Source organism: Accipiter gentilis, chromosome 33 (assembly GCF_929443795.1).
Source record: "Accipiter gentilis chromosome 33, bAccGen1.1, whole genome shotgun sequence".
NCBI classification, from domain to species: domain Eukaryota; kingdom Metazoa; phylum Chordata; class Aves; order Accipitriformes; family Accipitridae; genus Astur; species Astur gentilis.
In genome coordinates this window covers 19,453,159-19,465,931 of record NC_064912.1, presented here as the reverse complement: position 1 = coordinate 19,465,931, position 12,773 = coordinate 19,453,159, and the positions used below count along the sequence as shown (strand labels likewise).

Below are 12,773 nucleotides of genomic sequence, written 5' to 3'. Positions count from 1 at the left end.
TGGCGGGTCTGCGGGATGTGCCCGCCGGCCGTACCCTGCTGCCGGGCTGGGCCCTGCGCTGAGCTCCCGCTGCTGCTCCCTTGACTCGGCTCCGCATCGGTTGGGTTTCGGTTCTGTCTTGCCCCCGTTCCTTTGGTTGCTTTTTTTGTTTGCTGCTTTTTTTTCCCCTTTAGTTTTTTTTCTTTTTTTTCTTTTTTTTTGTTTTTGGTAGCGCTGAGCGTGTCTCTATTATTTTGATTCTTTTCATTTTGTCTCTTGTTATGTTTTATTATCAGGTTCATGGGAGACTGTAACAATCCCCCAACAGTACCAAAAGATCCCGCTCCCGGCTTACGGGGCTGCTGTGCTTAACGGTGACGCCTCGTCCCATCCGTTCCATTCCCTGCCTCCACCTCCACCTCCACCACCACATTCCCATCAGACTCTTTTCAGTTCCTTTGGCTATCACAGGCTCTCCCCTAGCAGTGCCGACGAGCCGCGTTACGGACAAGGTAGTTCACCGCTCGCTTCGTGCTCTCGATGGATTTCTTTCTTTTCCTTTAAAGTCTGTATCGAGTCTTTTCTTTCTGCTCGGCCTCTCTCCCCCTTGCCGTGGTGTGTTTGCACGCGGGTGCGTGCAGGCGTGTGCACGTGGGTGCGTGCGTGTGCATGCAGGTGTGTGCGTGTGGACGTGTGCGCGCATGCAGGTGTGTGCATGCGCGTGTGTGTGCGTGCATGCAGGCAGGCGTGTGCGTGCAGGTGCGGACACTCATGCATGCCGTCGGCCCCCTCCCCTGCACGCCCTCTCCAGCGCTGCTGTAGCACTCCGCGGCCTGCGGCTCTGCTGCCGGCACATCCCACCCTCGCCACCCCGGTGTCGCCGGCTGCGGGGCAGGGCTGGAGGCAGCACCGTGCTGCCGGGTCTCCGTGCTGTGCCCGTGGCCCCTGCTCTCCTGCCCACCCTGCCTGGGTGTGTGGGAACCCCCAAAACCACTCTCCAGGCTCTGTGCCGGGCAGCAGGGCTGGGCAGCGTGGTGCCTGGCCGGGAGCCGCGGGCGCAGGGACCCTCTACCCGCTGCAGCCTCCCCCTCAGGGTGTTCGACACCCAGCGAACGGCTTTAACTGGGTCGGGGCTGTGCGCTCGGAGTGGGAAGGGGCTGCGGCACCGGGCGTGCTTTCCTGGGGGATGCTCTCGGGGCTGGCTCAGGGCAGGCAGTGCCCAGCTGCACCCTGGGGACCGTCCCCATGGCACGGGCCGGTGCTGGATGCTGCAGGTCCATGTATCGGGAGTGCCCAGAGAGCAGATATTTGACCAGGGGTTTGCAGGGCTACAGCCTGTGCCGGGGCTGCCACCGGCTCTCTGGGTGCCGGGGAGGGTGGTCTTTGCATGTGTCCCCGTGGCGTCGGTGCAGCGGGTTGTGTTGGGAGAGCACCGGGCTGGCCGTGCTCATGATGGGGACAAGGGAGCAAAACTTTTCCCCTGGGCTTTCTCTCCCTGCTGGGTCGCACAGAGCCTTATGCCTGCCCGGGCAGCGTGGGCTCCTCTCGGTGTGACTGCGGCACATGCAGCTGAGGGACGTCCCAGCCCAATTGCGGCGCGTCCGGTTGTTCCCCCTCGCGCTCCTTCGGTGACTTTATTACCTTGTACCATTCACCCCCTGCTACGGCCCGGCTGCTAAGGGGGTGAGCGGCTTAATGAATGAAACCGGCCTGGGCAGCGGTGGGGTGGCAATGCCCTGTACCTGGTGGCTGGTGGCAGGGCTGGGCTGAGCCAGGCTCCTCGGTGGCTGGCGCTGGGGTTGCGGCAGTGCCGGGCCTGTTGTCTATCTCATCTGATGCTGTTTTAAACCCCGGGCTCAGCGCTGGGTGTCCCTGGCCGGCCCTGGTGCGAGGTGGGCAGCGGGGTGAGCCGGCGAAGGAGCGGTGCTTTGGGGGGTGACCCTCAAGCTGTGCCCCGGTGGGAGGATCAGGTCCTCTCACCCGCTGCTGTGTCACCCATGTGTCACCAGCTGCCATGGGGCACCCTGGGGAGTGTGGGGGGTTCAGCACCCAGTGCCTGGCCCCTGCATCCTCTTCCAGATGGGTGCAGGCAGCCGCAGGGGCACAGCCAGAACCGTCTTGGCTGGGGGACAGTGGGCTGGGGACCCTGGTCCCCACTGCCTGAGTTTGCCCGGTTCCCTTTGCTCCCTGCACTGGGTCATGTCCCCATCCCCTGTCCGGACTGAGCTGGGGCACCGGGACACCCCCCCATGGGTCTGTCCCTGGCCGGTGGCAGCGAGGGGGGGCCCTCCAGGACAGGGTCCCAGGGCTGGTCACTGTCACCCCATGCCCATTGCTCAGAGTGGGACAGGTCCCCGGGACGGCGCTGGCATCCCTGGGCATGGCCGTGGCCAGGGACCCGACACCTTTGCTGTGGGATTTTCCCTGCGTGCAGCAGCGATGGGCTGCGGGTCACTTCGCCCCGTGCCACACCGATGCGAACCCGAGCACGCGGAGCCACGCATGCCTGATGGCCGCTCTCTCTGCTCTACCACCAAGGGTCCCGCGGGGCCGACATGAGCCCGTCCCACCTCTCGCCGTCGCAGGGCGGATCGGCCGCGCCGGCTCCCACGGAGGAGATCTGGGTGCTGCGGAAACCCTTTGCAGGTACGGTGGGCATGTGCCGCTGGGACCCTCCCTGTCCCCGCTGGGGGTGTGCGCTGGGACGTGGCAGTGGCTCTGGCAGGGCATGGCCACACCGCGGTGTTCCCCCTGCCGTGCCAAGGGGCTCAGTGTCCTGACGGCATCTCCTCTTCCTTGCGCAGGTGGCGACCGCAGCAGCCTGGGCAGCACGGGCAGCGTGGCCTCTGCCCGCAGCTCGGGGAGCGGGCAGAGCGCGGGCAGCGGGGCGCACGCCCTGCACGCTGGCGCTGAAGGTGTCAAGGTAAGGCGGGCCCCGAGGTGACCGTGCCAGCTTTCGGTGGCATTCGGCTCTGGTCCCGGCACCGGTGCTTGCCCCGGGGCAGGCGTTTGCTGCCTTGGCAGCTGCCCCCAGTCCTTGCTGGGACTGATGCTCGGCCGGGTGCTGTGAGTTCCTACCGGCACCCAGTGTGACACCGGCCGTGGCTGTCGCTGACAGTGGCCACCAGCGTGTCTCCTCCCGGCTGGCCCCCGGCCGCTGGCTGGGCCCGAGCTCAGCCGCCGGCACAACGTCCCGCCGGGCCGCAGGGCCAGGCAGGGGCTACCGGAGCGTGCCGTGTCCGGCCGAGACCGCGTGCCGTGTCTCCGCTGCCGCTCGCAGGGTGCCTCCGCGCTGCACTGCACGCTGCGTGCTGCCACCGGCACGCTGCCCGCTGCAGCTCCGCGCTGCACGGAGCCGTCTGCCTGCTGCTGCCAGCACGCAGCCCACTGCACTCTCCTGCCTGCGCGTCGCCCGCTGCGCGCTCCTGCCTGCGCGTTGCCCGCTCCCCACTGCTGCCGGCGCGTTGCCCGCTGCACCCTCTGCCTCCGTGTTGCCCCCTGCGCTCTGCGTGCTGCCCACGCTAGCCCGAGCTGTCCCGTCCCGGGGCCGAGGCACCCGTGAGCCCACCTCCCCTGGCATCCTGCCTGCAAGTTGGGCACCGGGGTCGTCGTCGTCGTCGGGGGCTCCGCTTTGCGGACAGAGGGTGGCGGGGGAGCCCCCGCAGCCGGCACCGTCAGCCTGGGCCGGCGGTGCGTCAGGCTGGCTTCGGGGTGCTGCGGCACCGCGGGCTCCCGCCGCCTGCGAAGCACCATCTGCGCCGCTCCCGCTCTCCTCGCCGCAGCCCCGATCCGCCGCGCCCCTCCCTGCCCACCCTCGCCCGGGGAGGCCGCCGCGGCACCCGCGGCACCCGCGGCACCCGCGACGCGCACCCGCCGCCCGCCCGCCTCACTCCTGCTGCTCTCCCCCCCTTGCCGGGGTGTTTTTCAGCTGCTGGCAACGGTCCTTTCCCAGAAGGCTTCTGCGCAAGAGACTGCCGTGGGCGATGGGCCGGCCAAGGCGCAGGACATCCCCGCAGGTGCGTGCTGCCGGCCGCCCGGCTGCCGGGAGCAGGAGGAGCCCTGGCCCTGCCGCGGGCGTGCCGTGGATCCAGGGATTTGTCTTTTTTTTTATTGCCACGGCACCCGTCGCCAGAAGAAAAACGTGTGGGTAAAAAATGACTCTCTCGCCTTTCGGCTGCTGCCAGGCCTTCTCCTGCCTCGGTTAGTGGGGGCCCCGTGGGAGGGGGGGGGCGTGGGGGGCGGCGTGGGCGGGCGGGGGGGGGGCGGCAGCGCTCCTCCCCAGCCCCTTCCCTTCCCCGGCCCCCCCGTCAGCCCCACCGGAGCCCGAGCCGGGGTCCCCCCCCACCGCCACCGCCAGCACATTCCGGGGTTGGGGGGATTGGGGGTGGGGGGAGGCTGTGGGAAGGGGCTGCCCTGGCAGCACGGCCACGCCGCGGGGGTGCCCACGCTGCGGGGGAGGCACATGCTGGGTTGGGGGGGGGGGGGTGTGTGTGTGCAGGTGGGAGATGCACACGCGAGGAGGATGCACACATGGGGGGGATGCCCGGGCTGCGGAGATGCACACGCAGAGGGGATAGAAACCCGGGGGGGGGGGGGGGATGCGCACACAGAGGGGGGTGCACACGTTGCCGGGGGCGGGGGGGAAGCACGTGCTGGAGAGATGCACACGCAAGTGGGATGCAGACGTGAGGGAGATGCACATGTGAGGAGGATGCCCACGCAAGTGGGCTGCAGATGCCAGGAGGATGCACGCGCAAGGAGGATGCGCACACACGCGGCACGCACATGCACACGCATACGGGGGGGGGGGGGATGCACACACACACGGAGGATGCAGTTGCCAGTGCGGGGAGGGGGGGAAGGAGCTGCTCTTGCTGATCCCGATCAGAAATACGAGGCAGAAATTTCTGGGCGTCCCTCGTAACCCCCAGGGGTGGCAAAGGCATCAGCTGGATGGTGGGCACCGAGGGGCTGCCTGTGTGGGCGTTCCGGGGGGACGAGGCAGCTCATGCCAGCCTGTGCCCCCAGCCAAGACCCTCGCTGTGGGGCACAGCAAGTGGACGAGCCCCGTCCTGGGTTGGTGGTGGGACCGGAGGGCTTTGGGCTGTGGGGACCCTCTGGCTGCAGCCTGGGGGCGGTGGGCAGCCAGGGAGACCCGCTCTGGAGGAGGGGTCCGGCTGGGTGCCTCTCCTCGGGGCTGCACTGGGTGGGGAGTACTGCAGCACCTCGGCCCTAACTGGGCTGGGGGGCTCGTCTGGCTCTGGGTGGGTGGGCAAGGGCAGCAGCACGGGCTGCTCCAGCAGTGCCGTGGCACACCTGGGAGCTGTGTACACCGTGGTGCTGGTGGCACGGGCACCTTGCCGAGCCCCATGCAGACACAGCCCTCACGCTGAGTCCCGTGCCGGCACCACCAGCCTCACCAGGATTAAGTAATAGGGGCTGCAACCCAACGGCAGTGCCCGGGCATGGTGCCCCGCACCATCCCTGCCTGTTCCAGGGGAGCAGACCCCTGTGTCCGGGGCACCCTGGGGTGCTCCAGGCCGCTGCGCTGGGGCACGTGTTGCTCTCCCATACCTGCCCTGGCCCTGCCAACCCATGGGCCGTGGCTGTGCCATCCTAGCCGGGGCAGGGGCTCGGCTCCCCGCCTCTCTTGGCCGGAGCCCGGGGGTGTGCAGCCCCAGCCCCGCTGACCGCTGCCTCTCCGGCAGGTTCGTCGCGGTCGCAGAGCGTGGCCAGTTCCCCGTATGCCCCCCAGCCCCCCGCTGAGCCCCAGCTGAAGAAGATGGAGCCGCCATCGGAGGGGAAGGTGAGCGGGGAGCGCTGGGTTGGCGTGGGGAGCCCCATGGTGGAGTTTGGGGTCAGGGGAAGTGTGGGGGGGCACAGGCACGGCCATGCGGCGGGGCCACCCCACTGCACCCATAGCCACAGGTGCCTCGGCAGCCCTACGATGCGGCCACCAAGGCTGGCACGGCTCTGGGCGCTGGCTGCGATGGCAGTGCCCGTGGGGTGCTGTGCCGTGCCGTGAATCAGTGGTGTGAATCATCCCTGCGGCTGCTGGCTGCCGGCTGCCGGCCCCCCCCCCTGCCAGCCGCTCCACGGCATCAGCCCCCTGCACACCCTGAGGGACAGACGTGTTCCCTGGGGTGCCACAGGGCCACGCAGCCCCTCTGCGGTGCCGGCTCCAAGCCGGGGCGTCCTGCTGCCACGCGGATGGGTGCCAGGACAGCCTGGGGGATATGGGCAGGGGTGGTGGGTCCTGGGGCTGGTCCGAGCCACGTTGTCCCTTTCGCCCCAGAGCTCGGAGGCTGTGTACCAGTGGCTCTGCAAGTTCCAGCTGCAGCTCTACGCGCCCAACTTCATCAACGCCGGCTACGACATCACCACCATTAGCCGGATGACACCGGAGGTGAGACCGCGGGGATGCCAGGGCTGGCCGGCGCCGCAGGGAGGGAAGCATGGCCGGTGCGGGGCAGCGCTGATCCCCCCTCTCTGCCCCAGGACCTCACGGCTATCGGTGTCACCAAGCCGGGGCACAGGAAGAAGATCGCCTCCGAGATCAACAACCTCAACATCCCTGAATGGCTGCCGGAGTACAAGCCGGTAAGGGCTGCGTGGGGCCAGGGACGCCGAAGCCACATCCAGGGAGGCAACTAGTCTCCTCTGCCCTGTCCTCTCTGGGGAGGGGGTGGCACAGGGGGACAAGGGTGGGAGCTGGCTCACCGCTGCCGGATGATGCCGGCATCCCATGGTCCTGAAGCTGCGCACGTGCCCTCTTGAGAGCTCGGGGACCATCAGGCTGGTGCCAGCTGTCACCACATGGACGTGAGACTGTGTCCCCTGACGCCCCTCCTGCCCCATCGGGTGGGCACAGCAAGGGGCTTCCCATGGGAATGGGGCTGGGCATGGCCCCGGGTGCTCGTGGAGAACAGGGACAGTGCGGGGACAAGGGGAGTCCCCTGGGGCTGTCCCCCAAAAAGATGGGACTACCTGCATGGCGTGTGGGTGCTGTGGTGCCGAGGGGCACCGGGGCCTGCTGGCAGCTGGTGCTGAGCCGTGCCCCGTGTCCCCTCTCCAGGCCAACCTGGCGCTGTGGCTCTCCATGATCGGCCTGTCCCAGTACTACAAGGTGCTGGTGGAGAACGGCTACGAGAACATCGACTTCATCACCGACATCACCTGGGAGGACCTGCAGGAGATCGGCATCACCAAGCTCGGTAAGGTCCCGTGCCGCAAGGCTGGCTGCAGCGGCCCCAGCCCCCTGCAGCCGTGCTGATGCCCCGTGCCGTCCCCAGGCCACCAGAAGAAGCTGATGCTGGCGGTGAAGAAGCTGGCGGAGCTGCAGCGCGCCGAACTGGGCAAGTATGAGCCCGGCACACTGAAGAGGAAGGCGGCGGCGGCGGCGTGCCCGGAGGTCCTGGCCATCGAGTCCCCCCCGCCGGAGCCGCCCGAGTGCCAGTCGCCCAAGATGACCACCTTCCAGGACAGCGAGCTCAGCAGCGAGCTGCAGGTGGCCATGACAGGCGAAGCCCCCGAGGAGCCCCCCGAGAAGGCGGCGAACCCCCCCGCGGCCCCCGGCTACCGCTCGCCCCCGGGGCTGGGTGGCCGCACCAGGCTGATGAGCAGCTCGCAGGAGCTGCTGGGGGACGGCCCGCGGGCCCCCCCGGCCTCCGCCATCTCCAAGAGCCAGGAGTACCTGGCGGAGGGGGCCGGCGAGGGCCCCCCCGCGCCACCCAAGGAGGGTCGCCCGCCCCGGCACGGCCACCCCGTCAAGCGCGCCAGCGTGCCGCCGGTGCCCGGCAAGCCCCGGCAGCCCTTCCCGCCCTCCGCCGGGCAGCTGACGCCGCCGCAGACCCCTGGCAAGCCACGGCCCCCCTCCCCGCAGGGCCTGCCGGCGCCCCACGCCACCGCCAAGGTGAAGCCCACCCCGCAACTGCTGCCACCGGGCGAGCGCCCCGCGTCGCCCCGCTCCCTGCCCCAGTCGCCCACCCACCGCGGCTTCGCCTACGTCCTGCCGCAGCCCGCCGAGGGCGAGGGGGCACCCCCGGGGGTGCCCGTCCTGCCCGTCTCGGTGCCGGTGCTGTGCCTGCCGCCGGCGGGCGAGGGTGAGGAGGAGCCGGGGAGGCCGAAGAAGCGGGCGCACAGCCTGAACCGCTACGCCGCCTCCGACAGCGAGCAGGAGCGGGACGAGCTGCTAGTGCCGGACGCGGGGCCCTACGCCACCGTCCAGCGGCGCGTGGGGCGCAGCCACTCGGTGCGGGCGCCTGCCGGCGGCGACAAGAACGTCAACCGCAGCCAGTCCTTCGCCGTCCGCCCCAAGAAGAAGGGGCCCCCACCGCCGCCCCCCAAGCGCTCTAGCTCTGCCATCTCCAGCGCCGGCATGGCCGAGGACTTCCCCAAGGAGGGTGAGGGTGAGGCGGCCGCCGGGACCCCCGCCGCTGAGGGGGAGAGCCGCCGGGAGCAGCGGCGGGCCAGCGACCTGGGCGGCAGCGTGGACACGGGCAGCGCCGGCAGCGTGCGCAGCATCGCGGCGATGCTGGAGATGTCGTCCATCGGTGGTGGGGCCCGGGCGTTGGCACTGCAGAAGCCGCACGGGGCCGGCGGGACGGGGCCGGCCAAGGCGCCCGAGGGCTACTACCTGCAGCCGGGGGCCCCCCCGGGCAGCCCCGAGCGTGCCCGTGTGGCCACCGTCCTGGCCACCGTCAAGCACAAGGAGGCCATCGGGCTGGACGGGGAGGTGGTGAACCGGCGCCGGACCATCAGCGGCCCCGTCACCGGGCTGGTGGCAGCCGCCCGCCGCGAGCGCGCCGACAGCGTGCGGTCGGAGGCGGGCGCCGACGGCCCCGCCGAGCGGCTGCGGGTTGAGCGCGGCGGCTCCCCGGATGGCATCCCCTTCGCCGAGGAGGGCAACCTCACCATCAAGCAGCGGCCGCGGCCCCTGGGGCCGGCCCGGGGAGAGGCGGGCGAGGGGCTGTCCCCAGCCCACCGCCACGGCGACCTGGCCAAGGTGGAGGCCAGCGCCACGCTCAAGCGGCGGATCCGGGCCAGGCAGAGCCAGCAGGACGGCGTCCGCTTCGTCCTCACCGAGTCCGACACCGTCAAGCGCCGGCCCAAGGCCAAGGACAAGGAGCCGGCACTGGAGCCCGCCCCGCTCGCCGTCTACCAGAACGGCACCGGCACCGTCAAGCGGCGGCCGGCCTCCGAGCTGAGCGGGGCCGAGCCGCCCCCTACCCCACCGCCCGCCGCCCGCCCCGACGGCCCCGACTACGCCCCGCCGCCCACCGAGCCCAAGAAGCCCTTCAAGCCGCCGGTGTCCCCCAAACCTGTGCTGACGCAGCCGCCCCAGAAGGTGCCCGGGCCGCCGGTGCCCGTTCCCAAAAAGGTGCCCATCCCGAGCCCCGGCAGCCCAGGTAGGTGCCCCGCCAGCCCCCCACCCCACCCCGGGACGGGACCTCCCTGGGGAGGATGCTGGGGGTCCCAGCTGGCCCCCGCTGCCCTTCTCCCTTCTCTCCGCAGAGGTGAAGCGGGTCCACGGCACACCACCCCCGGTGTCCCCCAAGCCCGTGCCGCCCCCCACGGCGCCCAAGCCCCCCAAGCCCCACGCCGCCATCCAGTCGGTGAGCGCCGGCTCCACGCCGACCCCGTCCCCCGCCCGGCAGCTGGGCACCGCCGCCGCCACCGCCGCCAAGCCGTCCAGCACGCCGCCCTCGCTCTGCTCCAGCCCCGCCAAGCCCCTCTCGCCCGGCGCGCAGCCCCAGCAGGTGCCGGTGAAGCCGCCTCGCTCCGCCATCACCGGTCCCTCCGTCGACAGCGCCGGCCCCGAGCTGGCACAGCAGAAGCTGGAGGAGACGAGCGCGTCCCTGGCCGCCGCGCTGCAGGCCGTGGAGGAGAAGATCAAGCAGGAGGACAGTCAGGCGGCAGAGTAAGGGGGCGAGGGGCGGCGAGGGGCGGCCGGTGGTCCCTGGGGAGGGTGCGGGGCTGCGCCGTGCCATTGAGCTGTGTGGGGATGGGGGCTCAAGAGGCCACCGGCGTCGCGGGCTGGGGATGGGGCTGTGCCACCGCGGTGGGAATGGGACTGTCCCGGGGGGGGTGACGCTGTGCCGGAGCATCGTGGGGCCCCGATGGAGCTGTGTTGGGGAGGGTGGCACTGGGGGGGACGGGACACCGTGCCGGAGCAGCACGGGGACCTGGATGTGCGGGTGCGTTGGGGGGGTGTCTTGGAGAGGTGACGCTGGGGGACGCTGAGCCAAAGGGTCCCGGGGCTGGGCTGGCCCCAGACGTGCAGTGGCACTGGGGTCTGCACCGGGGAGGGGACGCGGTGCCGAGCACCGCGGGGCAGGAGGGCCGTGGCGCGGGGCTGGGGGGGGGCCATGCGGTGCCACCGTCCCGTGGGCAGCACGCTGACCCGTCCCCGCCGCTCACCCAGCTCGGCCGTGGAGTCGAAGAGCACCGTGAGCATCCTGGACGACATCGGCAGCATGTTCGACGACCTGGCGGACCAGCTGGACGCCATGCTGGAGTGAGGGGTGCCAGGGCCCCCCGCGAACCTCAGGGCTTACGTGGGCACAAGGGCACAACGATCCACGACCCCCCCGGCCCCGCTGCCCTCCCCCTGTCCCCTTTGTACAGCCGTCCCCTCCCGGACATCCCGTCCCTCGGGGTTTGCACAAAGAAGAAGATACCTCAGGATTGTGCTCACGGACTCGGCGCCGGCTCCGGCAGGACTCCCTTTTGCAGAAGCAAAAAAAAAACCAACCACAAATGAACAAAACAAAACAAAAAAAACCAACAGAAGAAACAAAGCAACACGTCCCGGACCGAAACGGCCCCCGCCGGCTGCCGGGGCTCCGGGGTTGGTCTCTCTACCTACCTGTCCGGTGGCCGCCGCCGTCGCGCCCGTGCCCTGCCGGCCCTGGCGCCGCGGGTTGCCGCGACCCGAATGTAGCACAAGCCCTGCCCGGCACAGCGGCTCCGGCATGCCGCGTGTCGCCGATGGCCTTTGCCGGTGGCCGTGCCGGTGGCGGGTCCGGGTGGGTAAATGCACTTGGGTTTCTTTTCTCCTTTTTTAATTTTCCTTTTTAAATTTTCTTTCTTTTTCCGTCGTCGTTCGCCGGGGGCGGGCAGGACGCGGGGTCCTGCCGCGGCGTCGCGCCGGGCTGGGGGCTGCCCCGTGGAGGGATGCTGCCCCGAGGGGCGCGGGGGCCCGGCCGCGGGGCTCCCCTTCACGGGGGCTTCGCCTCAGGCGTAGGAAGGGGGTTTTGTTTGCGTTGGTTGCAAATCGGGGAGCGAACGCCCCATCTCGGGGCCCTCGGTGGCGTGGGTGGGGGGCTGCGGGACGTGCCCCTGCCCGGCCCCTCCCCGCCGGGGGAGAGGACAGTAATAAGCTATAAAGAAGTATTAATTTATTGGAGGGGAAAAAAAAAAAAAGAAAAAGATATAGACCAGATTTCCCCCAACCCCCAAAATAATAAAAAGAATAAACTTTAACAAATATATATTTAAAAGATTTAAAAATATTAGCAATTATATATAAAGCAGTTTAAAAGAAATCAAGAGAAAACTGGATTTTAGCTTGAGAAAAACTATTAGATTATACTAAGCTGTGTGTCTTGTGGCAAACTCATTCTAAGAGTAGCACAATATTTACCTTTTCTCTGGGTGGAAGGTACGTGCAAGCAGTTCTGTTCGGGTCTTTCCGTTGGGATTCAGTGTCACGTCTTTATTTTTACACCGTTAAGAACTCAAAGGATGTGCCTTGTTTTATGGAGGTTTTTGTTAATTCTTATACTGGAGGTGTTTCATTTCTTTTGGAGTGTCTTCAGGGTTTGGGTTTGTTTATTTTTATTTTTTTTTTTGGCATTTGTTCGGTGTGCGCGCGTGTGGGTGTGTGTGTGTGTGCACGCGGGGTGCGTGTGCTTGCGTGCGTTCTCCAGGACGCACCACTGTATATTCATGTATAAACTGGAGTTGGAGTCTGGTTCAGTCGCTTGAGTCCTGATGAATGCATTTTTTGCTTGTGGTTTCAAAACAAAGTGTTGCTGTTTTCTTTTCTTGAGACGTACAGAGTGGTCTCTCCCTCTGCCTTCCTCTCCCTCCTTCCCTCTCCCCCGTTTTCTCTCTCCCCCCGTCTCTCCCATTGTGGTCGCTGATCCAGATGTGTTTGGCACAACTTTGAAATTTCTTTAAAAAAAAAAAAAAAAGACTTTAAAAAAATAACAAAAAAAAAAATAATCACCCGCCTGAAAATATCTGTTGAAAAGAAAAAAAAATATGTATCTAAAAAAAATCCTTAAAGTTCTACATGATGGATATATACATATATATATTTTTTATGATTAAGTTATGGACTCTGTATCGTATCCCATCTGTCAAGCTATGCATCTTGGTGCTTCTCCCTGCTCTTCTGTGCTTAGATTTCACCTCTACTCGTCTTATTCTTCCTATTCTGAATAGTAGATGGCTCGTGGTGCTGTGAAGAAGTTTGCTCCTATACGAAGTCTGGCAACAAATATTTAAAGAAAAATAAAAAAATAAAACCCCTGCCGGGCTGACACCACTGTTTGTATCCAAAAACCATCACGGCTCCCGCCGTGCAGCTGGGGCTGATGGGCAGCCGCGGGGTCCCGGGCCATGTCGGCAGAGCAGGCGTGCGGGTGCCGGATGCTGCGGTGCACGTGGGTGCTTGTGGCACGATCGTGTCTTGCCGGGTGTACGTGCTGCACGGTCCAAGGCCACCCTTGGGTGCCTCTGCCTTGGCCGGGCTGGGTGCCGGTGCTGGGGGTGCTGCGGGGTGTGTG

The 12,773-nt window shown here is 67.2% G+C and overlaps 1 protein-coding gene across 2 annotated transcripts in view; it reads left to right on the top strand.

The window, feature by feature from the left end:
- The window catches only part of CASKIN1 (CASK interacting protein 1), a 33,767-nt gene extending 21,255 nt beyond the window's left edge, over positions 1-12,512 (top strand). The window contains exons 11-21 of one of the 2 annotated variants that reach the window (XM_049791457.1): positions 276-491; positions 2,518-2,625; positions 2,784-2,902; positions 3,908-3,995; positions 5,688-5,785; positions 6,275-6,385; positions 6,478-6,579; positions 7,055-7,193; positions 7,272-9,386; positions 9,493-9,898; positions 10,403-12,512. In XM_049791457.1, the coding sequence (XP_049647414.1) occupies positions 276-491; positions 2,518-2,625; positions 2,784-2,902; positions 3,908-3,995; positions 5,688-5,785; positions 6,275-6,385; positions 6,478-6,579; positions 7,055-7,193; positions 7,272-9,386; positions 9,493-9,898; positions 10,403-10,499 (3,599 nt within the window). In that variant the 3' untranslated portion in view covers positions 10,500-12,512. The remainder of the gene's footprint in view (positions 1-275; positions 492-2,517; positions 2,626-2,783; positions 2,903-3,907; positions 3,996-5,687; positions 5,786-6,274; positions 6,386-6,477; positions 6,580-7,054; positions 7,194-7,271; positions 9,387-9,492; positions 9,899-10,402) is intronic. The other variant, XM_049791458.1, reaches the window with a different exon arrangement.
- The last annotated feature ends 261 nt before the right edge of the window (positions 12,513-12,773 follow it).